At 38.6% G+C, this 26878-nt stretch overlaps 2 protein-coding genes and 1 long non-coding RNA gene across 3 annotated transcripts in view; all 3 read right to left on the minus strand.

Moving 5' to 3' along the window:
- Positions 1-532: 532 nt before the first annotated feature.
- LOC121331021 (E3 ubiquitin-protein ligase ZNF598-like) lies at positions 533-8412 on the minus strand. Its single transcript, XM_041278119.1, has 12 exons — positions 8175-8412; positions 6926-7038; positions 5993-6122; positions 5261-5472; positions 4746-4963; positions 4327-4459; positions 3914-4089; positions 3660-3753; positions 2517-3334; positions 1831-1987; positions 1252-1396; positions 533-1064 (listed from the first exon to the last, which is right to left on the minus strand). The coding sequence occupies exons 1-12, from the start codon at positions 8346-8348 to the stop codon at positions 726-728; spliced, it is 2709 nt and encodes a 902-aa protein (XP_041134053.1). The 5' UTR covers positions 8349-8412; the 3' UTR covers positions 533-725.
- An 833-nt stretch (positions 8413-9245) lies between these two features.
- On the minus strand, positions 9246-26384 carry LOC121294081. The gene is made up of 32 exons (XM_041217635.1): positions 26368-26384; positions 23905-23986; positions 23200-23346; positions 22832-23040; positions 22297-22400; positions 21549-21667; positions 20470-20646; positions 19953-20161; positions 19571-19671; positions 19291-19421; positions 18773-18919; positions 18318-18508; positions 17887-17975; positions 17316-17446; positions 16937-17061; positions 16539-16659; positions 15171-15341; positions 14890-15036; positions 14481-14530; positions 13869-13989; positions 13550-13635; positions 13239-13365; positions 12858-13048; positions 12572-12662; positions 12274-12379; positions 11903-12084; positions 11242-11397; positions 10947-11080; positions 10701-10834; positions 10079-10173; positions 9608-9800; positions 9246-9400 (listed from the first exon to the last, which is right to left on the minus strand). The coding sequence occupies exons 3-32, from the start codon at positions 23323-23325 to the stop codon at positions 9312-9314; spliced, it is 4053 nt and encodes a 1350-aa protein (XP_041073569.1). The 5' UTR covers positions 23326-23346; positions 23905-23986; positions 26368-26384; the 3' UTR covers positions 9246-9311.
- A 304-nt stretch (positions 26385-26688) lies between these two features.
- The window catches only part of LOC121294082, a 5612-nt gene continuing 5422 nt past the window's right edge, over positions 26689-26878 (minus strand). The window contains exon 4 of the long non-coding RNA XR_005946692.1: positions 26689-26711. This is a non-coding gene — a long non-coding RNA (uncharacterized LOC121294082). The remainder of the gene's footprint in view (positions 26712-26878) is intronic.

Raw genomic sequence — 26878 nt, forward strand, 5'->3', positions numbered from 1 at the left:
TAAAATTTTAAAAGTTTCAAAGCAAATATATATATATATATATATATATATATATATATATATATATACTTAACGATCTATTATTATGACCTAAAAATTTCATAGATATGTAGCCAAGTATCTTACAAGGACAACAGTGTGTGTACTAATGTTTCAACTATTAAATGACTGTGTCTTGCTAAAACACAACAGAACACAAAATAAAAATGTGTACATTACCAAGTGCAACAAGCACTGATCTACTAATGTGTTCTTTGTACCCAGTACTAGATTGCTCACATGAAACGGAAACCACTTATTAAATAGCGAAATATAATCTGTACACTTCAATTTACACAAGAGTTAAAGATTCATGTGTTCTACAGTATATTCAAGTAAACATGGAACGCATCCCTTTACAACCTTACTGTCACTTCTATATAGGTCCAGAAATAAGCAAACTTTAAAAGCAGCAGTAACACTGTTTACACAGGTCTTTCTGAATATGGCATTCTTCACATGAGCCCTCAACCTTCACAAAATTAAAAAAAAATGAAGGAGAACATTGTAATCTTTATTAATAACTCTAGCACATTCCCAGGACAACTCTGTTCCCCGAAACCTCTCCGTTTCGATCTCTTAAGTGCTTTGCTCATGCAATGCTCACCCCACTGCCAGCAGCACGCTTCTTATCCCATGCACTGCTGCACAGACGCAAGGCTGGTTAACAGAGAGCACATTGTGGGCTAGCTCGCGATCTTGCTGATGGCCTGGAGAGAAGGGAAGTCATCGTCTTGCCTGTGCTGGCTCTTGTGCGTGATGAAGTCCTTCTCTGTCAGGACCTGTCTGCAGAAGGGGCAGATCCGACAGTCCAGCTCTAGGTTGTTGTTGTTGCCTGTCTGCCAAGCATTCTTCTTGTTCTTTTTGGGCTTGTTGGAGGCCTGGCATTGGTTGTGAGCAGCAAGCAGCTCCTGCTGCTTGCTCGTGTCAGGCAGAAGCACCAGCAGCTCGTTGAATATCCTCTTGAAGTTCTCTCCCAGCAGCTCTCTGCAGCTCTGGTGGTACTGTACTGCAGACATGTGGCCCTGGAGCAGACACAGTGTTGGGAAGAATGATGACACACAACCACAGCTTTCAAAATAACAACAACAGGGGCAATGACAGGACCACTGATACAAACACGTGGCCAACAGTAACAAGGCTCAATTCAATACACGACATGACCCTGCTGCGTACTTACGGGTTCAGGCACTGAAGGGTTTAGATACTCACTTGTCTAAACTGTCCAGAGAAAGTTTTAAATTGGTTGAACTTAGACTCCTCATCCAGCAGGAAGTTCTTTATAGACTGGATGAGCTCCATGTTCCTGAACTGGAAATTCTCAGGCACGAGGTAGGTCCCTGCTGTAAATGCTGGTCTGGAACGGAACGAGATTCAAATGATGCAAACACACACACATGCCAGATTTACTGCATGGACGCTTCCAATATACGCTTTGGTTTTTCAAGGCCACTTAGAGTTCAAATGCTCAAAACGGGGTGTGAACTGTATTAACATGTTGAAATGATTAATGTCAACAAAGATTCTGCAAAACCCTTTTGTTTTAGAACTGAAGGCTCCGTTTCTAGTGCCTGTAAATACAGAGGTGTTCCAGGCAATGCAATTATTAAAACTGGATAGTAATGCTTTACTATTCAAGTTTTCATTTTAAAACGGGTTATCTTGCAGGTCCCACCCAAATCTGAAAGAAATGTTTCACACCGACTGTAGGTGTTCTCAACCTGTAACCACACTGCCCCCTAGAGTAGAGCTCAGGCACACAAACCGAGAGCAGTATTTCCCCACACTTACTCGTTGACTGTTGGAAGGGTAGGCTCCAATAAATTTGCATTCAAAGCAATGTCAGTGAATCCAGGAGGAGGTTTGCTCGGGGCAGCTGCTAGTCCCGGGGGTGGAGGAGGGGAAAGGCTGGAGTACCCTCCCTTCATTGCAAACACTGTGTTAAAACCTGAATGAAAGCAAAACGGTTAGCATTGAGCAACTGCACCTCCAGTACAAACAATCCCCAAATCTTGTACTGAAATGATGCTGAGCCCCCTCATTCATTGCAATACAGAAATCAGGGGAAATGTCTGGTGATGACATTTACATATCCAGCGTTTCAGACTGGGAAAGGAGGTGTCAAATTGCCCAACCTCTACACAACACAGGGATAGAAATAAGACTCATTGCACAGCACTTTTGATCCATTTCTGGTTTTTCTACAAGTTTAGTAAGACACACCTGAGCTTCTCACCTATACACTGGGGCTAATCAAGCGCAAAAATAAAACCTGGATTGGGTGAAACTGCTATGCAATAGGAGTCTTACTTCTTTCCCTGCATCAAATGGTGTGTGATCACCAGAGACACTAATACAATTCAACAATGTCAAGGAGGATTATATTACTCCAATACCCCATCTATCAAACCCAGCAAAACACAGATAGACTGAGTACACACACTGCCCATAACAGAGCACAGGAGCTGAGGGGTTACCTGGGGGAGTTTTTTTAGGCAGCAGAGCAGGGAATTCTTCTTCAGGCAGCGGGCAAGGCTCTGATGCCAGTTGCTTTTTGAGTCCAGGCGGCTCCTTTGTAACTAGCGTGCTGTTCTCTGCAGGCTGTTCAGAATGACCATTGATCAGGTTTGTTTTGGAAGTTGCTTTACTGGCAGGCTGTGTGATTTTTGAAGGCGGCTGTTTAATCTCTGGGACATTCTCCTTCTGGTCCACGTTAGCTGTCGTTGCCATAGGAGGAGGAGTCAGCGATGCAGTGAAGGCTGGGCTCTGCTTCCCCACGCCCATCTTCTTTCTTTTGCCAACTTTGGAAACAGTTTGGGGCATCGACGCCGGGGGAGCCGATCTCCCTGTTAATAGAGAGGAGATATCCAGCATGGTCGGCACGCTCCGGATCTCCTGAGTGGTCTTCCCGCTGCGGTCATCGTCTTCATCAGAAGCGGGAGATAACTTGTTCCTTGGGTTGCTTTTACTATTGCTTGCCGGCAGGGTTTTCTTCCTTGGCTGAGTGGACGCTGAAGAGCTGGGGGTAGGGGTGTTGAAGGAGGGGAAGGGGGAGGCAGCGGGGCTTGGTCTGCCAGCGTTCTTGTTGGAGGAGGTGGACCAGGCAGAGGTAGCGCTGCCGCATTGTTTCGGAGCTCTGATTTTGGATACCAGTGCTGGGAAATCCTCCTCCTGGAATGCAGAAGGTTTCCGGGGCTGTGCAGTGTACGCTGGGGTCATCGGGGACGATACAGACTTGCTCAGCAGACTTGGGAAGTCTTCTTCTTTCAGTTTTACAGCAGCTGCTGTATTAGTGCTGGAAGAAAAACAGAGCAGTTAACAGCACCCAATTAGTACTGACCTAGACATACACAAGCCCACCATGCCAGAATAAAACTAGCAACCCACTGCAATGCTAGAAAGAGAAGGTCAGGAACCAAATAAAATCCATCTGCAACTGCAGATTGCACTGAAAAAAACTAACGCATCGTAGGACCTTTAGTATTTGATTAGGATTGATGGTAAATGCTGACTTCGTACACAGAAATCTCCTTGAATCTTTATTCAGGCGCATATTAGCAAGAAGAAAAAAAGGAGTCAGCTGTCTACAGGTTTCAAGTAATCTATGAAACGTGCCATACCTTGGAATAGGTGTTGTCATCGCTCCCAATGCAGGGAACTCTTCACCCTTTAGAGGACCATTATTGTTTACTGGTTTAGCAGCATCTTTGGCACCTTAAAACAAGGACACAAGTTGTCTGTTAGGCATGGTTTTAAAAACCTAAATCCTATTCAACGCGTTAAACAAACTGAATCACGTCTCTTCACTACAAACCAAAGAGCTAACTGTCTCAGCCTGTTAAGTCAGCGTGTTCAGCACAGACGTGTTCCCCACCTGCAGCTTCGCTGGCTGGCTTGGCTGGTGCTTTTGCATGACGGAAGTCTTCAGCCTCCGTGGCCTCTTCTTTAGGTTTTGAGATCTCTCGCTCTTGTGCCGGTCTCTTTTCTTCCTGTCTGCGCGCCGCCACCGACGCTCGCACCGCTGCTGCCACCTCCCGGTCCTCTTCCTCCCTGCAAAGCAGGAAATGCACTTTGAGTAGGTCAGCGATCAGCACAGTGCCCCCTGTGGGTTCAGATGCATCATCCAGGAATTTAAAAATACTAAAAAGAACTTCAGAAATCCAATGATACTTGTTTCGACTAGAAGTCCCTTTTCCATGTGTTCACTGAATTGAAGTTTTTTTCAGTACTTCGAGATGTGTTTGGACTGGGTGATCAGTTCATTTTAAAGCCGTGTTTGCTGCATACCTGTTGTACCTCCAGCTGCCTCTCCTGTTCTGCTGCCCTCCCCGGCCGCCACCGCCTCCTCCTCCTCCTCTCTCTGCCCTCGAGTGTCTGTTAAAGCGATCTACTTCTTCATAATCCTCCCCTCCTACTATACCTGGGAACACAGCAGCATTGATATGAGATTTTTACCCATTCAAAAAAATACTAATATTTTTTTCCATTTATATTCACTTACAAGTCATTTTTGACCAAACCTGCAAATTGCTTTAAAGCAATGTGACAGTGCTATCTGTTTAAATAAGCAACACTTACTTAAGGTTATCCTCAATGTAAAAAAAATTAAAAATAGAAGACCGAGTTTCATCCATACAGCGGTTCACCACAAGAAAGCCCCGCGAATGTATCTGAAACTAACAGCAAAGTGAAATCCTCACGCTCACCCTCACTCCTCCGTGAGTGCCGGGACGCGTAGTTAAACTGCAGGTCTATGTGCCGGTTCTGACGAGCCTCTGCCCTGCTCTTGCTGTGGCAGGCTGCCTTGTGGGCTTTGTAATCGATCTCTGTGCGGAAAGCGTGGGTGAACTGCTCAGCGCTGCACCTGCCCTCCTCACACAGGTAATGCTTCTCACGGAAATGTTCTCGTAGGTAGTCATAATCACTGCAAATGACAAACAGAATGACATCATCATCCAAGCAAGCAATAAAATGAAGGTGAATCCAAGTAGGGACACAAGGTGTAGGGCACAGCCTCATCACTAGTGAGCAACCTCAATGCACTGAGCTAATTACAATGTGCAAGTACAAACTTTACAGATAATGAAATAAAGCATGGGGGACAATTAAAAGCAGATTCATTTATATGTGTAGGGTCCAAAAAAAAAAAAAAAAAAAAAAAAAAAAAAAAAAACACACTGACATGTCCAAACAGGAAAATAAATAAAATGCCATGCGAAACCTGTAGTATTCCTGAGCACCATCTGAATCACAGAAATGACAGAAGTAGTGATCTCTCCTCAAGTGTTTGAGCAGCTCATCGTTGTCCAGATAGCGGTCGTCACAGAATTTGCAGAGAGGGTGTCCGCGGTGGGAGGTGTCATCGAGGTCCCCTTGCGTGCGATGACGAGCCAGCTCCTTACGATTGTACCACTCGCGTTCATGAGTGAAAATCTGAACGAGGGACAGTTACTTTACCACCACTTCCTAAGAAAATCACGTATTTTGTTTCTGTCAAACACGTAGACAAATGCCCTGCCGTTTAAAATTTGGATGTACAGCCTAATTCCGAGCAGCGAAGTCGCAAGTTTCAACGTTCACGGTTGTGGTGTGTTTCGTTTTTAGAGAAGGGCGACGTGCTCGAGCAGGGGAGTCCAATCAATCACACTCCTGGGGGGCCATTCCACTCCAGGTTTAACAGGTAAAATGAGACAACCAATTACTTCAGGGTCTGGACGGAGCCTGAATTTGTTCGATCACTGTTCTAAATTGTTTAATTGAACAAAGACCAGGAGTGGAAGGGTCAGCTTTGTCCACCCCTGTGCTAGAGTCTCTTTGTACACTGTAGATTATGGGACTGACCATATGTCCACTGCATCGAAAACAAAGAAATACATTTTTAAATGGTTTTACAAACACAAAATTGACTAGCGGGACGTCATAGCCAAACAAAGCGCACGTTCCAGTGTCTTACCTGGAGATGCTTTGCACAGAGTTTGCAGCTGAACAGCTCGTGCTGTTTTCTCATGTGGTGTTCCAGTTCTTCAAACTTGGTGAAGACCCTCGACTCTGGGCATTGTGGACATTTGTGTTGTAAAATCTGCCTGTCAAAACAACACTGGATTACAGCAAGGGTCACTCCAGGAGTAAAGGGTGCAACTCATGCACCGCAATGTAAGACTGATATGGTCTTGTTCCTATTTAATAGAATGAATGCTTTGTTTCTGTAAATAATGCATTAATCTGGCACCTCACCAATAAACTTCTGCAATGCACTGGCTGCTGTTCTCCTTGGCTCAGCCACAATACCTCCTCTGGTCATAATGCTGCCCTTTACAGTCACAGTTATATCACAGCATTGTTCATTTAAACAATACATTGTCTGATCTACAGCCTTACACAATGTCTAGAGCATTATACAGCACAGTATGAGGCCAATGACTTCACTAATAGCAACACAAAGAAACTTTTTTTTTTCATATGATGTAGTTCAGTTTACTTGTAAAGACAAGAGTGTGGAAAAACAAGGCAGGGCAGGGCAACAATCTCTCAGATACTATCTCATGATTCCAGTGAATAAAGTAACATCGACAACCAAGTCTACTTGTATTCTTACATTGAATTTAAGCAGAAGTACATGTGCTTAACCAGGTAACACAAAATAAACAAAGAAAGAAATACACTGCCTAGGAATTTCTGAAATCGAGGATTACCTTTGAGCATTAGAGCTATTTTTTTTTTTTTTTTTTTTTACAATAAAATGCATTATGCATTTCTCTGTATTTAAAGTTATGGATTTTCTTCTTGTTACTGCATCTTGTAAAACGCGTTGTGACAGTGGTCCCCTACGAAAGGCGCTATATAGAATAATGACTGACTGACTGATCTTCTTTGTTAAGAGGTTTACCTGAATTGCGTGTGGATCTCTGCATCACTGAAGTAAATATCGTGCTTTTTCTCACACTGAAAATGCTGGGTTGCTATAGTTGAAAATGGGTCACGTTTCTTTACAAAAAGAACCTGTAGGGAACACACACAAACACATCAGCACAGCTGAGAAATCATGTATTATCAATCAAAAAAGCTCCTTAGACCAGATTGCTATTACACACTCTCTGCTGATTTAATTATCTCTTTTAATCTAAAAGAAGCCAGTAACAGAAAGATTTAATCAAAACGCACAAAGACTAAACCATTTGTTCTCAAAATGTTCACAGTATCAGTTAAATTACACAAGGTTCTCAAAGCACACAAGACTAATCTTCCAGAGAGAAGTGGATACTGAAGGTAATGGGCATGTTCATTTTCAGAATCATCCAGAGTCTAAATAATAATAATAATAATAATAATAATAATAATAATAATAATAATAATAATAATAACAACAACAACAACAATAATAATACAACCTTTGGAGGGAGTTTGAGAGAAAGCCAATTGGGGTAGACTGTCCAGTATCAATATATTTCACAAATGAAAAAGCTTTTCTCTAACACAGGTGTGTCAGCCTACTACTAAAGGTTCCACGTTATCAGGGTCATAAAAAGCAGCGAGGGACTGACACACAGGGACACATGGGTTGCGTCCCAGCCCCACCCACACAAAACGAGTGTGCGTCTGCGCTACCCCCGGAGACAGGAAATGCAGAGGAGACTCCCATTGCACGGCAGTTTGATCCACCCCTGATTTTGCTAGGTGTTTGATAAGAGACACCTCAGTTTGTTACCATCACACTGCGGCTAATCATGCGTGCTGAAAAACCTGGAATGGGCTCTCCAAATACATGACACCGTAAAAACGTACATTTCACAGAAACTGTTACTTTTAGAAACTTTAGGGGCGTGAACAGAACTCATCATTTTAACGGTATATACTTAAAAAAAAAAAAAAAAAAAAACTTTTTTTTTTAAATAAACAGCGGCCTGAAAATAAGCTATATTATAATTTAAAAACGGAGCTCTTTTGCCTTTTGTCGGACAAACGTGAAACAGCTTTGATGTGGTAAACCCATACGGCATAACACACACACACATATATATATATATATATAAACCAATTTCTCTTTGATGATCGTTGTGCTTTGCTTCTGACTTCGCTACCGAGGCCTAGGTTGCCACACTGCATCCCCGGTCTCCAGTTGGCCGCGCTGACTGTACCTTGTCGAGCTCCTCCCGGCAGACGGCGCAGTACTTCTGCTCGCACAGCACCCTCATTTTGGTGGAGCAGCGGTAGCACACCGGGTGATCACATTTCCCCAGGGCGAATATCTCTATCTCCTGGCAACACAACACGCAGCTTCGCTCGGTATCCTTGACAGTCTTCGATGCCATCGCCGCGTCTGCTACGGGACTCCGGGGTTTTGCTTTACAGACAAGCGGAGAAACGTCCTCTCTGACGTCATCACGCCAGCCAAAAGCGCTTCAGTCGGGCGATGTCACGTGTTTGAGTCGCTGCGTGTGCACACTGAGGGCGCGCTCCCGCTGATAAATCACACTTGCCAAACTTAAACCCAAGTCGACAAAACTTTATACAACCCAACATACACACTACAGCATTTTGCAAAACAAAAAACGAAGGAAGCAAACGCAAGAGTCTGAAGAAAGTGCGAAGCGACAGTCAGACAGATGGATAATCTTCATGCTGCCTTTAATACAAAAGTGTTAGTTATAGTTTGATCTAGAGGTTATTGTTTTTTTTTTACTGCAAACATTTTAAATGGCACACATAATTATGCTGAGGTGGAAAGAAACAATACAAAAGTAGAGTTAAGCTTAAAGAATAAATAAATTAGATACACAAAGCTCTCATGATCATTTTTTTTATTGAATTATTACAATAAAAGAAACGACTGCATTTGAATTACATGCCAGGAAGGAAAGCTTCATTCATATCAGGCCAATTAGTCAATTTAAAGTTGATTAATTAGTCTTTTATTTTTTTTTTTACATTTCCTGAAAATCTTAATCCAATAAGTCTATCTGATTTATTCTATTCCCTTCATGGCGGTCTTCTTGTTAGTGGCAGTGGCACGATGAATCCCCTTATATGACAGGGTCACAGTAAAACAAGAGAGAAATGAAAGCTTTAACAGTTAAAAATAAAAGAGAATTTAAAAGTGCATCAGAAAAATTCATATGCAACAATCACACTGCATTAAACCACCTCCCTCTCACAGTGTCCAAACATTTGGCAGTGGTTTTTCCCCCAGAAAGGTAAGCAAAAGACACTTGGCAGAATATATTTTATTACATAGTTTGTTTCATAAATGCATACTTTTCATCAACAATGTCAAGTTACAGAACTTTTTGCAATGCAGCTGTCAGCATGCCAATGAAGAGCGTCTGTAGCACACGAGGTACGAGCTGGTTCGCTCCTGCTGCCTCTAAAAAAAGATAAAAGGCAAAAACAGATTCAACATTGCATTATTACATGCATTACACTGGTAGAACAACCTTTCCATATAAACATTTGAAACCTCTTGGAGCTAACAGTAAAGCTGCATATTATGAAAGTGCAAACTGCAGTAGTCTATCCACCTGTACTGTGACAGATTAAGCACAGAAAGGAGAAAAGACAGTTGATGACTTACCTGGTTTCAGGATTGTTATTACACCAACAGGAAGAGGGTCTGGTATTCCAGTGACTCCAGACACCCCTAGAGAGTTCAATGTTGACTGTGCCTGGCGTGACAGCCATTCCTTTATCACAGGGTCATTCACCTGGCTTTCAAGATCTCGCAGGTTATTGCCAAGAAGATTTTTAACTGTATCTGGGCTGAGTTTCTGTGAAATAAAATAAATGACGCTTTTTGACACTGCCATTACAACCCCTATTACACTTCAGGTTTTTAAGAACATCTAAAGTGACAGTATTACCCAGACTATATCTCCAAACTACATCATAAAAATACCAAAACAATTAGTTTTTTCATGGTGTGTTATGTTTTAAACTATGTTAACCACAGTGTAACCTATTAAAGAAACTACACTCTGTTTTTATAACCTTGTAGGGCTGTAATCTATCTGTTTAAGACAGGTTTTTAGTCTGCATAGCCATTTACCAAGATAAGGTCTTTGTCAAGGTTCTTGAAAGTTGTGATGTCCATGTTAATGTTCTGTTGAGCAATGCTTAGTACATCCTCCAGAGGAGCACCACCTAAGCAAAAAAAGAAAAGGCAACAGTTTACTTTATAGGAATACAGTATGGATCTGTAAATATTGTTTTGTCTTAAACATATTTGTTAAGGCAATAAACTTGAATTATACCACTGTAAACATAAAAAAGAAATCTGAAGTATATGTTGATTTAAAGATATTCTGAGTCAGAAATTAAAAGCAGCATTTATCAACACTTTATTATAGGCTGTCACACCCTTTACAACCAATCAGATAGTGCCCTCTCGATGAAGGCTCTGCAGGTGCGCATCACTCCCAGTCAACTAACACACGGTACAGGCTTCATCGACGGGCACTTTCTCTTGAATGGTGAACAGCAATGATTTTTGCAGTGATCTCGATGGTAAATGTTCCGAACTTTAAAATAAGTTATCAGAATCCAGCATGTTTTACACAATACTTATAAACAAATTATTGCTTAAATATACAATTAAAATGGACTAAAACTGAACTGAATGACCCAGGAGAAGGTCTGAAACCATTACAAGCTGGAGCAGTGGAACTCACCTAGATAGGGCTTGATGAGGCTGTAGTAAGTCAGCACATCACTCCTCTGGTTGATCAAAGCTGCAGAAGCTGTATTGTACAGTTTTTTCTTTTTCTCAGGAGTGCATGAAGAAATATCCAAAGCCCCTGCATCTCTGTATAAATGAAAGACAACAATTCAGCGCTCTTTGTATTTCTTTAATTTTGTGCAGCTATAGCATTTTCTAGCACCCTACTGACCCAGAGAATGCCTGGGAATCCCCTCACCTCAGGTTCGGTGCTGTAATGTTTTTCAGTTGGCTCAGACTAAGAGAGCACAGGTTCTCACCGCCAATAGCTTTCAGTGCTACAGCATCCAAGGTTTTGCCAGCAGCTAAATATTTTGTGATGATGGCTGCACTCTAAAACAAAAAGGTGTGGAAAGGTTAGATGTTGAACAACGTGTGTTAATCTTTATAATATAATAACTTACAGAATAAAGAATAGATAATTCTATAAAGCATGGTTAAGACAGACAAAGATATACGGTATACAAAACATAGGAATGAGAGAATGTGTTTACCTTATCTGCATCCCATCTGCCATCCTCAGATTTCATCAAAGCTGACAGAGTATCAGCTGTAGTGATGGTCCATGAATTGATGTCAGCTACAGAGGCCACTCGTGAAGTGGCACCAAGCAATTGAAGTTGATCCTCAGGAATGCTGTTGTTGTACGCCTGTATGAATCAAGATCAGCACTGTCCATTTCTTCCAACAAATAATATAAATGCCATAAATGTTCCCAAAAAACACAATCGATGGCTAAAATCAACAAGTGACAAGAGTGCTCTAAAGAGATAAGATTGATTTAACTAGCCAGCTAACAAATTGTCAGTTTGTATGGTGCGTCTGGGGGCAGTGAAGTGTTCATATTTTTGTTGCATTTTTGTAAAAAAAAAAAACCACACAGTGTGTGAAATATTACATTGAATTCAATTCTTTAACTGACATGCGTCTGAACATTTGAATGAATTGAATAGATGTAATTATTTTATTACTAACATTATTTGAAGTAGTGTTGCTACTATTATTAGTATTGTTTTTAAAATAGTAATAATAATAATAATAATAATAATAATAATAATAATAATAATAATAATAATAATTATATTATTATTATTATTATTATTATTATTATTTTATTATTATTATTATTATTATTATTATTATATAGTATTTTACCTCTTTCAGTTTTTGCAAAAGGACAGTCTGATAATTTTCAACCAAAACTTTTTCAGTCAAGAGTGCCAGGTTGTCTTTCACAGTGCTGTTTGCCAAACACAAACTGAACTGCGTCTCATCATAATCAATTGGGAAAGTAACTTCGTTGATCTTGGCCGTTGTTATTTCTCCAGCAGTGCATGCTTTGAAAACAGAAGTACAAAATCAGGAGGAAGTTAAGTTGGGTTCACTAAATTATAAAACCACTTTTAAATGAAATATGTTCTACATGCATCACAAATAAAGAGAGAATTCCAGTCCATTGTTAAACAGCATTGTGTATGCTAACATGTACAGCATGGGCACACTACTAACATTAAGATACTACTTACCAGCTGCACGTCTTACTCTTCTTGCCAGACCAAGTTGTGTAAAAAGTTCTTTTTTTAGGCTTTTTTTTACATTGTTATGGGCTTTGAGGAAGCTTTTTCTGTCGTCCTGTTAAACAAAGTACGAAGATGGTTGGCTTGTTGGTTGTGCCATGCATTGGGTATAACATGTACCACACACTTGTAACTGGAAAATAATAAAGCAGATCTGACCAACTTTGATACACCTTCTGTTCTCAGCTTTGATAACACCGCTGACATTAATCTGCTTTCTAATATATGATATTTAGTGATTGACTACCTGCTTGAACTTGGACCAAAACTCGCTTGTTAGGAACAAAGGCAATTCTTCAAGGTCTGCCAGTGTCTTCTGTGTCCAAGTTGAAGAGTTTCTGAAGTAAAATAATGATAAGTTCATTAGACTTTAAGGAAACAAATGGGATTTGTTATGTATACCAGCCTACCCTTTTGTGTTAACAAAGTATGAATTGTATTTTTCTGGCTTGTGTTTTGGCAACGGTTGCTGAAGTATTCCTGTGTGTTTACAGTCTAATATAAAACTAGTTGAACTATGTGTGTACACATACCCATATTTTGTAGTGCCGCTGAAAAGTACTTTTTGAACAGATGCAATTTGTCCAGCAGTGAGTTGTTCACACTTCTTGAGTTTTTCCAAGATTAGATTGTCCGAGTTTTCAATGTAGCTTCCATTCAGGATACAGACCATATTGTTCAGCACATTTAAATCTGCACTGCTGAGACTGGTGCCTGTTATACCCTGGAAGAAATTAGAAGAATAGACTTCAAAAGTAACACAACACTAGCCTGTTGCTCAATCAGCTTTGCATATGTCTACCATGTGCAATGTATCCAGACATACTGAATACACACACACACACTGACACACACACTGACACACGCACACACACACGCACACACACACACCTGTTCTCATATATGTTACTTACCAGACAGTTTTTAGCAGAGTTTGTGAGGGCAGTTGGTCTATTTGATGTCTCGGAGAAAACATAAAAGTTTGCACCACCAATTTCCGTAAAGTATGATCGGCAGTTTGCTGACGGAATCTGACTGTAGCTGAAATCAAATTAATAATTGTTAGTCATCCAGTTGCTGGGATAATAGTTTGATTCATCATAATGTAAATCTATCCATACACACACATGGGTAAGTATATAGAGTAAGGTAAATAACATTATAATAAGATTCATGCATAACCTGCCACTGTTAAATGTAAAACAAAAAAAAAAAAACGACTCACGGGTAATAGAGTAGCATGTCTACAGGATAGCTGGTGAAGTCCTGTGGTGATGCATTTGCAGCGACGTGATAAGCCATGCAGGACAGCTGGCAAATACCGAAAATGGGATTAGTGTGACAGTCCAGCTAACCTGGTATCTGGATTTTCATATCAGCTTTTCGACTTCTTGTTTCAAATGAAAACGCAATGTATTTGATGACTGGGTACTACACAGTTCTCTCAGGTTTACGGTACACGAGTTTCTGTGATCTTTAAGCAGGCTGATTATAAAGTCATGATAAACACTGTACAATCCTAATCTTATGTATTATAAACTCACCTGGTCCTCCACTAGGGGTACCTTTTTACCCCTACAAGCCTTGACAATGTTGACAGTGTTGTTGTTTGGAATGCTTTGCACGGCACTGCAGCTGAATCCTTGCAGTATATATGGGGAAAGACTGGTTCAAAAAAATAGTAAAAAGTTCATGCAAGCAATAAAAGCGGTCAACAGCTCAAAGTCGGGATTCACATCAAAACAAGTACAGTCAATATAATCTCAAAATGAGAACTTAGAAGCATTTGGAGCGATTGGAGACATCACTAAGTGAGGCAACAACATGACTAAACATTAGAATATTTTTTCAGGGGAAGGATTGTGGCCCAGAATGTAGGAGCCATCATTCTATGAGGTGAGATCTCTGAAGCAGTGCCAGGCGGTGGGACCCATCGACACTTGAAAGGGAAATCAAGCCGAAAAAGGGGTGGAGGGGAGGAGGAAAGAAACTTCACAAAGGAAGAATGTCCAAGCTTTTAAACGACTGGGTGTAAACCAATGAGGAAGAAGATGGGCTTTCATCTCACCGCTAAAATAGCAGCAAGTCTTTAATAGAAGGATGGGTTAATAAACAACAGTATTTCAAAGGCATTTCAATAATAAAACAAAACATACTCAGTGTAATTGGTGGTACTGGATGCTAATTTGTGAAAAAACAACGAAGCCTACAAAAGAAAACCAGAGACAACAGTGTTAGTGCAATCACATTATTAGATATAATTTATAGATGAATGGCCTTTAGATATATTGCCTGGACCAGAGTGTAGATAATTTAAAATAAATGTTTGTGGTTTGCTCCCAATTGGTAAACTGATGCATGCATACAGGTCTACTAAAGAAAACAGAAGTGAAATTCAGTGCTCAACTCCACTCTCGCTTTATTGGGAATCAGAATTTCTCCAAGAAGCCTAAATATATACATTACATCTTTTGAGACTGGAGCCTTTAAAAAGAACCCAGCACAAGCATTGCATAGTTTGTGCTGTAGGTTCTTTAAATAGAGGTTGTTCAATATCCAACTGACCTGTTCCTTTTTCCACTTTTTCTTTTCGATTTGTTCAAGATTAAATGTGTTTCCCGAGAAAGTCAATAAAGGCAATGGAATTAGACCTGCCATATCATCAGGAATGTTTTGCAACACGACGTTGGGATCGCTGTTCACAGTAATGATCTGAAATAAAAAAATAAAAAATAAAATCATAATTAAAATGCATTTAACCAATACAATATCATGTGATTACTATATTCTTTATCAGAGGCAAGGCGTAAAACAGTTATATTTTCAGTGGAATCTCACACACATACCTTGTTAATAAATATCTGTTGAAGAACTTCTGGTCCTCTAATGATGTTCTGAACAAAAGCTGGATCATTTGCGGCGCTGAGAGCGACAGCTGGGCTAACACTCGCAATTGTGTTAGAAGGCAAGCCTTGGACCAGGGTTCCCAGAGATGTAAGCGAACTTACATTGTCAAGCTATGACAAAATAAATACATTACGATTAAAATATTTATATGAACAGAGTGGTTTAATGCAGTATTTCTGCAAAGATAATTAACATTGAATGCACATCTTACCATAATAATGCAAATTCTTAACAATAATGAAATAATATTGTAAGGACAATTCTAGAGAAAATCTGACTTGCTTCTTTAGCGTCACACTTTGGGGTCTATTCAACTGATCTTAACAGCGGCAGATCTTAATACTGCCAATGTTTTATTTGTTAGTACTGAAAGAAATACTTTACTGACTTGCACTGTGAGAGGTCATAAAAGAATAATTTTTGAATGATTTTAAGGTTGATGGTATTAAAAAGTAAGTACAGTTACACATCCCCACGTGTTGCTACAACTGTTAAATAATGTACCTGTAACTGTTAACATCCTGACAACTTTTTACACTTAGAACTTTAAAGCCTGTTTCAAAGCTCTGAGAGCACAACATCTCCACAAAGAGCACACACAGTCTGGAGAAGTGTTTTTATGTCTGTGTTGCGTGTCTGTCTTATTATTTTGGGACTGCAACCCCTTTTGTTATATGCTGTCAGTACCCAGTGTTGGGTAGAGTCAGCCTTTGACAGTCTCAAACTGAGCAAAGTGCAATATTAAAGTGCTGTTTGAACTGTAACTTTGTGTGTGTTTGTTGGAGCCCCTGAATCACTTGTACACCTGAGCACCGCAAACCACTCGTTTACACGTACCTATAATTTTTCTTTTCATTGTTAATGTCCTGACAACTTTTTACACTTATAACTTTAAATTCAAAGCTCTTTTCAAAATGACTGCTCTAGTACACTGGGGTTTGAGATCTGTCCTCTATACCAATGGTTCCCAGCTGTGGTCCTGGGGGAGCCCCTGTGTCTGCTGGTCTTCATTCCAACTGAGCTCTTAGCTGGACCCTTCATTGAACTCATCATTTGCTTAATTAGACCTTTTTTAAAATTGTTTTCAGCTCCTAAAACTGTTGCAGAGTTCAAGCTGCTGGAGGAAAAGCAACAACAGTTAGCAATACTGCTTTTTGTTTTCCTTTTTCTGTCATGCAGTAAACACTTTACGAAAAAGTGAAAGCTTGGTAAACAGAGCTAAAGAATGGTAAAATCAATAACTAACTTTCAAAATACTGGTGAACTTGCCAAGGTAAACCTGAAAACCATCCAGCCTGTAACCTTACCGCAGAATCCAGAGTCTTGTTACAAGCTTTTATCAACCTCTCTGACAAAGCTTGCAGCTCAGCTGGTTTCACAGAAGAGTACCCAGAGTCTGGGGCAAAACAAAGGAGCGCACCAGGAAGCCTAAAACAGCAACCAGAAACATTTAAAACACTGGAAAAATTCATATCAGTCCCTCTGGAGTAGCTGCTGTTCCTGTGGGGTTTCACCAGGATTCATTTTGAATTTTTTATTAACTATAGAATTCACTAGGTGTCAAATTGGAATAAATGAGCAGTTTCTAGAGAAAACAACAGCTGACAATGAGAGTACTGTCTCTGGAGTGTGATAAAAGAAGACTTATGACAACTAACTAACTAGAACAAGAATTAGAACTAGAGCAAGGTTAAATGAGACTTACTCTGTAATACTAAATGCTGGATTTTGATGAAACACCAATGAGCTGTAGAGAGCACGGACATCCTGAGGGATGAGTTCATTGCTCATGAGCTTCAGATTGTCAGAGTTATCCGCAAAGATCTTAAGCTGCAGTGGAATGAATTAGGTTGAGAATGTCAGATGACAAGAGGAAAAACTATTGGTTGAACTATTCAGGTGAACAAAAATAGATTTATTTAGCACTTGGAATTACTATGCAACATATTAGTAAAACTAATGTGACATAATCAATGCCAACATTTTCTCATAATATACATTTCGGCAATAAGGACTAATAATAAAATAATGAAAAAAAAAAACACACTATACTTTAATTGTAAAAAAAACTAAACTTTGCTCACTTGTTCTGTCGAACCAAATATGTTTATGTCATTTTGGCTGCTGAAGATAATGAATGGTCCGAGGTAATTAGCAAACCAAGCAGTTGAATTCAGAACTGGGTCTGCAGCATTGTAACACTTCGGCTTTGTGCCTGTGGTGAAGAAAAAGAGGCAGAATCTTTTAGGTGCCAATTACTAAACATTTGCTAAAAATACACAGTTAAATAATGTAGTGTAAGTCTGCTTCCATGCAGAAGTAGGGCTATAGACATACATTTATAGTGTGACTGAACGACAGAAAGCAATGGAAATGTAACCTGCAAATCAGTGACAAGCATGACTATGATATTGGAAACTCACACTGATGCACTGTGGAGATGTATTTGCTGCTAATGGTCTTGTATTCTGGATACATGTATAGATTATGGTTCATAAACTGAATAAATTACACAGCAGGGACCATCAATCCTTTAAGATCATGCAAGGTAATCACATGTCGGAGGTGCCCGTGCTCAATACACTGGTCTCATATGTACAGTATGTGTCACTTCACTGTGGATGTGCCACACAGTTTGGCTCTTAAATGACTCACCTGTTGAAAGATATGACTTAATTGTGCCATACACATCCTTCCTGTCGAAGTCTGTATAATAGCTGCTGCTGTTTCCAAGAACCTGAACCCTATGGATGATATTTACAATGCCAGTATTACAACTATGGTGCTTAGTTCATATCAAAGCATGATGAGCATAGTTTCTTTGTAAAGAGCAAATGGCTATTGATGGTAAAAACAAATCAGGTATTTACTGTAAATCTCTGTATTTTTTCTGGATATGCCATATCTAATCCTCTGGCAGTTTGCGATTTGTTCTCTAGCAATGTTTACCTACACCTAAATAAAGCCCAAATCAAGTTACAAGACATTACAATTACTGCATCTGAATTAAGCTTTGCTCTACACTCCCACCTGCCACCTTTATACTGGCTACTTTACCATCCACTTTACATTCATGACATGCTTACAGTTTCCTGAATGGCAAGCATTTGGCAGCCAGCGTGTCACTGGAAGTAATGAGGTTCTTGTCGAAAGCTTCCAGGTATGGGATCAGTCTTGTGCTAAACCATTTATCCAGATCAGCTTCACTATCAGTGCTCAGAACCGTCGTCCAAACTGCCCTCAGGATGGATGATTTGATGGCCTTCGACATGTTCACCTGTAAACAAATAAGGAAGCATTAGCTTCTAACAAGATCGCCACTGTGAGAGGTACCTGTACAGTTTGAATACATGAGTAGGGAATTTCCTGCAACATTTGAACTGTTGATACATTGATTGCCATTCTATCCCAAACTGTCAACATTGGGAGGCTAGACAACTGCTGTATACATTGAAATAAAATACAAACCTTTATGACTGCTCACAAGTTTCTTTTAAGAATTTCTGCTTGAGAAGAAACAAAGTAATCTCTTGCATCCTACCTGTGAAATCCTCCCATTAAAATCGTCAATGAACAGAGGTAATTGTGTATAGTTTTTCAAAACTTCAGTGAGCAGGGTGAGGCTGTCAATGCGTTCAGGCACACTGAGAAATTGACTTAGCTCAGTGGGTGTTACAGTGTTCACCAGCTGAAATGAAAATGGAAGGATGTTAAAAGGTTACGATGACCCTTTGTGTGCGCTCCTGATGAACGTTCAGCTTGCAACAAAGACAAAAGACTAAATAGAAGCGCAATGGTGAAGAGAATATAGAGATGAAAGAAAATACAGGTGACAGGCTTTATTTCACATGATGTATAACTGATACTCAATGTTCACTTCCCTTCAAATTTCATAAATTTATAACATACTATTCAAAAACTAAATGAGCAGGTGAGACCCTGCATGAATTATGATTACATCTGTGTCACTACTATGTTAAAAATTATAAGAGCAAAGATGATCATGATAACTTCTAAAATGTACAAAACTATGACAAGTCAAAAGTAGTTTTCTTTTACCTCTGCTGCACGTGTTTCTGGAGCCACTGAAAGGATGCTGGTTAGAGTAAGGAAACTTCTGAAGTTGAGGAAGGTATTGTTCATGTACGCAAGAAAGCTGTTATTTGTGTAGCAGCGTAGTGGAGCTGGATCTGGGGGTAAAGACATCAAGGTTAAGCTTTAGGAGCTGCCAGATTACCCAGTAATGATGTCCTTCCATTTACATGTACTGTATTAAAAAATCTTCAAAAAAAATAGGGCAGGTCTTTGAAACTATTACATTCACTGTCCAGTAGATTACCTGTAGGGGATTGCTGCATCAAGTAGTTCTTGCTGAAATTGAACACAACCCGAGACTGTTCTGGAGAGAGAGATCTGAATACACCATCAAGCCCTTTGATTCTGTCAGGAACAAGAAGATGAGCATGATTAACTTTCAGCTAGCGCCATACATTTTCTCTGCTGTAGGAAATGAAGAAAACCTCAAATCCAATGTGCAATATTTTTTTTCTCTAGTATATCATGTTACTCTTGATTATGGGTGTCACAATCAGGACATAGATAAATACAATACCCCAGGTACTAGCTATGTACAACCCCAAGTTCATGCTTAGATCTCTGTACCAAACTCTGTCACCAATGGTATCTGGCTGAAGCATTACCAGTTCTGCAGTTCTGCTTACATTTCTTGGTAGGAGTCACATGTGATGTTGTTTGGTATGGCTTTCAGAGTGCCAGGATTGACACTGGGCAGCAGCAGAACTAGTTTGGTTTGGAACCAGTCTTTCCACATGGCACTGCTGAAGGTGGGGAATGCAGGACTCAGGGCGACAAAGGTACGGTCCAGCATGGCCATTCTCACAGCAGTGTTCTTGAAGACGGTCATGTTATTCTGAACAAAGGATTCACAAGTCAGTACAGTGGTCAGTTTTTATATGTTAACAAGGCACAACTCCTAAAACTAACACTTGATGAGAAGTATCGATTTCATGAAAAAGTAAGCACCATTAATGTTATCCGAGTAAAGTAGGAAACACAGACCGTCACCTGTCTCCAGATTCTGATCCCCTCAAAAATCTATGCTAAAGAATGTCCTTCGCAATTTGTTTCAAATAACCATATGCCGATCCCCACTTCATTTTTTTTGTTGGCGAAAATTACATCAATATGCATTTTTTTCCATTAACTGGTAAGACCTACCTGCATTGTAATATGGGCAAAATGTGTAAAGAAGTCATGAAGCGATCTGTCCTGTGAACGGTTCTTCAGTCCATCAATGATTTTATTCATGATCACCACTTTGTCCAGTGCACCGACTTTGGGGTCCAGAGTCAGTTCTGCTATCTGTACTGGGGTAAGCAGATCCAGTGCTTCCAACTGAAGGGAAAATAAAGCAGGCTGTTATGAGCATAATCGGGTATATTTTTTGTTCCTGTGTCAGCCATTTCCTTTAAGTTATTTGATAACACTTTTTATTAGGTGCTGCTTATTAACTGTTTATTAATGTATAATATATGCTTAATAACTATGTTATAGATTGTTAATAAAGCATTATAGATGGTTTATAACCATGCAATAGCCATAGCTGGAATCACATTTAAACATCCCAAAGTATAACAGGTGTGTAAAAACTGTGCCCTTTATAAATATGTAATTACATCTATAACATAGTTATTAAGCATATATTGTATGTTTATAAAACATTTATAGAACATTAATAAGCAGCACCTTAATACACTGTATTAAAGAGGTACCACTGTTATAGAGATGTATGTACATAAAGATCCTTTCAGAGAATTCCCCTTGCCCTTTGTATGTTGCTATATAGAGGTGATTGTCAATCGTTGGTACCAAGAGGTTGCTAAAGGAAAATAACGGCTGGCTTGGTTTCCTGTTGGGAAAGCAAACCTGAACCAGAAAGAAAAACATTGGGAATACTGGTCTAAGAGCCACCAAACAGCATTCAGAACAATTGTTAAAATAATAATAATAATAAAAAAGGGTATTTGGCCAGGGCGGCACAATAATATAATTAAAAAAGGCTCATATTGAACATTTTACTCATCACTACCCTTTGGTACACACTTAGCTGTACCATATGCACATCGCCCCCTATGGGCAATGTTATTTATGCCTGTTCATTGCAGGTATCAAAAAACAGCATCCTGCATCGCTCGTTGGCTGGATAAGATACAGCATTTGTGCATATACACTATTAATCAATCTATGTTGCATTAAAATCTTTTTTCCTCAACAAAACCTACAAAAGAGCTACTTACCCCACTGAAGTTGCTGTTCAAATTAACCAAATCTCTGTACTTGGCAAAGACAACAAACTGTCTGTAGTTCTTCTGAAGCCAGTCTCGACTGCTGGTGATATTGGAAGTGCAGGAGGATCCTGAGGGAAGATAATAAATAAGAACTGATAAAAGAAAACAGTAAGATACACAGGAAGTGAAACGCATGACCTGTTTCACAATTCCATTAATTTGGGACTATTTTAACTAAGACAGATTTGAAACCAATTAATGGTTCTGAAGCAGGATAATAGGGTTCACGTGAGGCAAAATAAAATTTAGAAAACACATTGTATACAGCGTAATGATAAGTGATTTGTGTGAAATCTACCTTTTACCCACATTAATGTGTAATATATATATATATCTATATATATATATATATTATATATGAATATTGATTCTAATATATATAAGCGGTATAAATAGATAGATCGATAGATCTATATTACCTATTGCATAGCAAGTTTAAATGAGTCATGTTATTGATATCTTGATGTAAAATGGAGATATGGAAATATGAGAGATGGTTGTTAAATGGAAGTATACATCTTTAACAGCTTCTCAAATCTGGCCAGAGGTAACAGCAATTGTAGCCACAGAATGATTTGGATAGCACTGATAAGGTGACAGAGATTATCCCCCCCAGGGGGAGCTAGTTTGTCTTTTTACCCTTCCAAAATGTACAAAGCAAGACAGTATTCAATTAAAAGTATTTTTTTTTTATTACCTGATGCGTTATATCTTGATAAGAAGGGCTTTATAAAAAATGTGTATCCCCATTTCTGCCCTCTGTTGTCCATAACTGAAAATATGTTATTGAGCCCAGTTACTCTGTAAAAGGGAAAACATTGAATGTTATATATAATTTAATCTTTTAATCTGTTTTATTGAGGCTGCACAGACAACTCACATGAATTCCCCTTTAATGCTGTTTTTTTCTTCACAATTCTTTTTCTAATAGAACTGTAGCATAGCACACAGTGCCCCCTTTCTGTGAAATGTAGTTGTGACAAGGACCTTAAACGGAATGTTAAATCCACATTGTCTGTAGATGACCATGTCAGTAAAACAGCAACAATGACTTCCAGCCATGCACAGAACTGAAAATACAATAAATACACAAAATCTGAAGCTGGGCAAATACAGTTGAACTAACGTCTAAAAATACACCAGAAAGAACAAGCTTTTCCAAAGCCTCATGCAACACCAGATTTATCATACATATAAGTGTAGAAATGTAAGTAAACAAAGTCTCTACATACACGGCCTGATATGTCTCACAGCTGAAGTTTTTGGTGCTTAAGCATGATAAGAAATCCACAGATGCAGATGCCAGGAATGGTTTGAATCTCGTTAGGAACCACTGCTTGATGAAGTCCATGTCTGTTAAGTTTTCAGGGCTGAAACTGTTAACTCTTAACTCTCCCAGTACATCAAGGATGAGAGCCTTAGACAGACTGGGTGTAGTGGTCTGTAAAGGAAAAACTTGCGTTTAGATCCATGGTGACTTATTTAGCATGGCACACAGTTTCAATGTTAGCCGAATGTTATATGTGTGTGAAACGTGGGAAAATGAGATTTTTAAGGTAAATGAAGTGTGACAAGATTTTCTATTGCATTGTTTCTGTACCTCGTTAGTATAGGCATGCAAAGCTCCATCCAGTACTCCAGATACTCTGGTAAAGAACAGCTTCAGAGCTTCTTTTGTGAAGTTCACACTGTTGTTAACTGGGCACTTTAACAGATCAGCCAGCATGCTTTCAGTTATGTTGACCACCTAAAACAAAAAGAGAATACAGTGTTAAAACAGAGCTACACAACCTCTACCTAAGGTGGAGTATACATGCAGGCTGGTGTAATTGATGCTTTCAGATTAAAGAGAGAATCACTGGGGAAGGAAAAGGTTATTTTGAGTAGAAGCGTTGTAAACCTTAAGACTTGACACAATTGATTTGGATTGAATATAAGTTACCTTTTAACTAAATCACACCCCAATGGTCTAATTATGAAAGACATGATCAAAATGAATTAGTGCTTTAGACCAAGTGATGAAGGCTCTCTGATGCCAGCTCATTGTAGTGTTTGTTTCCTCAGTAAAGATATTTGTTGCCAAAAGGAACAATACCATTACATATAAATACTGTTTCTACATTCAAGGATACAAATTTCTCACCACAAGTCCCAAAGAGACAGGCTGTGTTTTCGAGATATAATTTTTCACTACATGCCTCAATATCTGCAGTCTCACCCTGTTGAACTCAATCAGCTGTGTGAATTATTCTTTGTCTGAACTAATATACTGGTACTGTATAGAAATCATTAAGAGGAAACTTACTGAAGAACATGCATAGCTGGTAATGGTGTAACTGCAGCGCCATTTGAAGTCTCCAGTTGCCAGGAAGGAATTTATTAAAGTGCTATATATATATATTAAAAAAAAAATCATAATTAATTTTTTAGCAAAATTATTTCTAGAATACCTAGAATATGTTTGTAATATATCGAAATAAAACAGAGAGAATAGTCTAAACAACATGATTTGTGGAAAGTCACTTTTTTCTGGAAAAAATCAATTTAAGATTCTTTTAAAGAAAAAGAAAATCCAAACTCTATACAGGTAACTGATGTTTGAGTGGATTAGCTGATATGGTGTTTGAATGGATTAGCTGGTATGGTGTTTGAATGGATTAGCTGATATGATGTTTGAATGGATTAGCTGATATGATGTTTGAATGGATTAGCTGATATGATGTTTGAATGGATTAGCTGATATGATGTTTGAGTGGATTAGCTGATATGATGTTTGAATGGATTAGCTGATATGATGTTTGAGTGGATTAGCTGATATGATGTTTGAATGGATTAGCTGATATGATGTTTGAATGGATTAGCTGATATGATGTTTGAATGGATTAGCTGATATGATGTTTGAATGGATGTTTGAGTGGATTAGCTGATATGATGTTTGAATGGATTAGCTGAAATGATGTTTGAGTGGATTAGCTGATATGATGTTTGAATGGATTAGCTGATGATGTTTGATGGATTAGCTGATGTTTGAATGGATTAGCTGATATGATGTTTGAATGGATTAGCTGATATGATGTTTGAATGGATTAGCTGATATGATGTTTGAATGGATTAGCTGATATGGTGTTTGAATGGATTAGCTGATATGATGTTTGAGTGGATTAGCTGATATGATGTTTGAATGGATTAGCTGATATGGTGTTTGAATGGATTAGCTGATATGGTGTTTGAATGGATTAGCTGGTATGGTGTTTGAATGGATTAGCTGGTATGTTGTTTGAATGGATTAGCTGATATGGTGTTTGAGTGGATTAGCTGGTATGATGTTTGAATGGATTAGCTGATATGATGTTTGAGTGGATTAGCTGGTATGATGTTTGAATGGATTAGCTGGTATGGTGTTTGAATGGATTAGCTGGTATGATGTTTGAATGGATTAGCTGGTATGGTGTTTGATGGATTAGCTGATATGGTGTTTGAATGGATTAGCTGATATGGTGTTTGAATGGATTAGCTGATATGATGTTTGAATGGATTAGCTGGTATGATGTTTGAATGGATTAGCTGGTATGGAATGGATTAGCTGGTATGGTGTTTGATGGATTAGCTGGTATGGATTTGATGGTGTTTGATGGATTAGCTGGTATGATGTTTGAATGGATTAGCTGATATGGTGTTTGAATGGATTAGCTGGTATGGTGTTTGAGTGGATGTTTGGTATGGTGTTTGAGTGGATTAGCTGGTATGATGTTTGAATGGATTAGCTGGTATGGTGTTTGAATGGATTAGCTGGTATGGTGTTTGAATGGATTAGCTGATATGGTGTTTGAGTGGATTAGCTGGTATGGTGTTTGAATGGATTAGCTGGTATGATGTTTGAATGGATTAGCTGGTATGATGTTTGAATGGATTAGCTGGTATGATGTTTGAATGGATTAGCTGGTATGATGTTTGAATGGATTAGCTGGTATGATGTTTGAATGGATTAGCTGGTATGATGTTTGAATGGATTAGCTGGTATGGTGTTTGAATGGATTAGCTGATATGGTGTTTGAATGGATTAGCTGGTATGATGTTTGAATGGATTAGCTGATATGATGTTTGAATGGATTAGCTGGTATGATGTTTGAATGGATTAGCTGGTGTTTGATTGAATGGATTAGCTGATATGTGTTTGAGTGGATTAGCTGGTATGATGTTTGAATGGATTAGCTGATATGATGTTTGAGTGGATTAGCTGATATGATGTTTGAATGGATTAGCTGATATGGTGTTTGAGTGGATTAGCTGGTATGATGTTTGAATGGATTAGCTGGTATGGTGTTTGAATGGATTAGCTGATATGATGTTTGAATGGATTAGCTGGTATGATGTTTGAATGGATTAGCTGATATGGTGTTTGAATGGATTAGCTGGTATGATGTTTGAATGGATTAGCTGGTATGTTGTTTGAATGGATTAGCTGGTATGATGTTTGAATGGATTAGCTGGTATGATGTTTGAATGGATTAGCTGGTATGGTGTTTGAATGGATTAGCTGGTATGAATGGATTAGCTGGTATGATGTTTGAATGGATTAGCTGGTATGATGTTTGAATGGATTAGCTGATATGATGTTTGAATGGATTAGCTGGTATGATGTTTGAATGATGTTTGAATGGATTAGCTGATATGATGTTTGAATGGATTAGCTGATATGATGTTTCAATGGATTAGCTGGTATCTGATGTTGTCAGATTAGCTATGGTTTATTTGTCTAATTACTCACCTGTTAACATTTGCACAAAAAGTGTTATGTTTTGAATGGATTAGCTGGTATGATGTTTGAGTTCCTGTAACAAAAACAATGGAGTTATAAAATTATGAAAAATATTCCTAATTAAAATATACACTTTCAAACAAATTCATTTCACATAAACTCACCATTAACCTGGGTGGTATTGCACTAAAACAAAATGACAGTATAATAAAACATTGAATAAAAATAACAACAATAACAATCAGAAAAAAAAGAAACATGAAAGAAGGAACTAAAACTACTAAACTAATAATAATAATAATAATAATAATAATAATAATAATAAACTCACCATTAACCTGGGTGGTATTGCACTAAAACAAAATGACAGAAATATAATAATAATAATAATAATAATAATACTAATAATAATAATAATAATAATAATAATAATAATAATAATAATAATAATAATAATAATAATAATAATAATAATAATAATAATAATAATAATAATAAATAATAACTTTAGTTAGTTTAG

The sequence above is a fragment of the Polyodon spathula genome, chromosome 18 (assembly GCF_017654505.1).
Source record: "Polyodon spathula isolate WHYD16114869_AA chromosome 18, ASM1765450v1, whole genome shotgun sequence".
Lineage (NCBI taxonomy): Eukaryota > Metazoa > Chordata > Actinopteri > Acipenseriformes > Polyodontidae > Polyodon > Polyodon spathula.

Coding starts and splice junctions, on each gene's coding strand:
- LOC121331021 (XM_041278119.1), bottom strand. CDS start 8,348: ATGGCATCGAAGACTGTCAAGGATACCGAGCGAAGCTGCGTGTTGTGT. Junction 4,964..5,260: donor GGTGCTCAGGAATACTACAG/GTTTCGCATGGC, acceptor TGTCATTTGCAG/TGATTATGACTACCTACGAG. Junction 3,335..3,659: donor ATGACAACACCTATTCCAAG/GTATGGCACGTT, acceptor TTTTTCTTCCAG/CACTAATACAGCAGCTGCTG.
- LOC121294081 (XM_041217635.1), bottom strand. CDS start 23,325: ATGCTGGCTGATCTGTTAAAGTGCCCAGTTAACAACAGTGTGAACTTC. Junction 19,422..19,570: donor GATGCAGCAATCCCCTACAG/GTAATCTACTGG, acceptor CTTTACCCCCAG/ATCCAGCTCCACTACGCTGC. Junction 13,990..14,480: donor AGTACCACCAATTACACTGA/GTATGTTTTGTT, acceptor TTTTTGAACCAG/TCTTTCCCCATATATACTGC.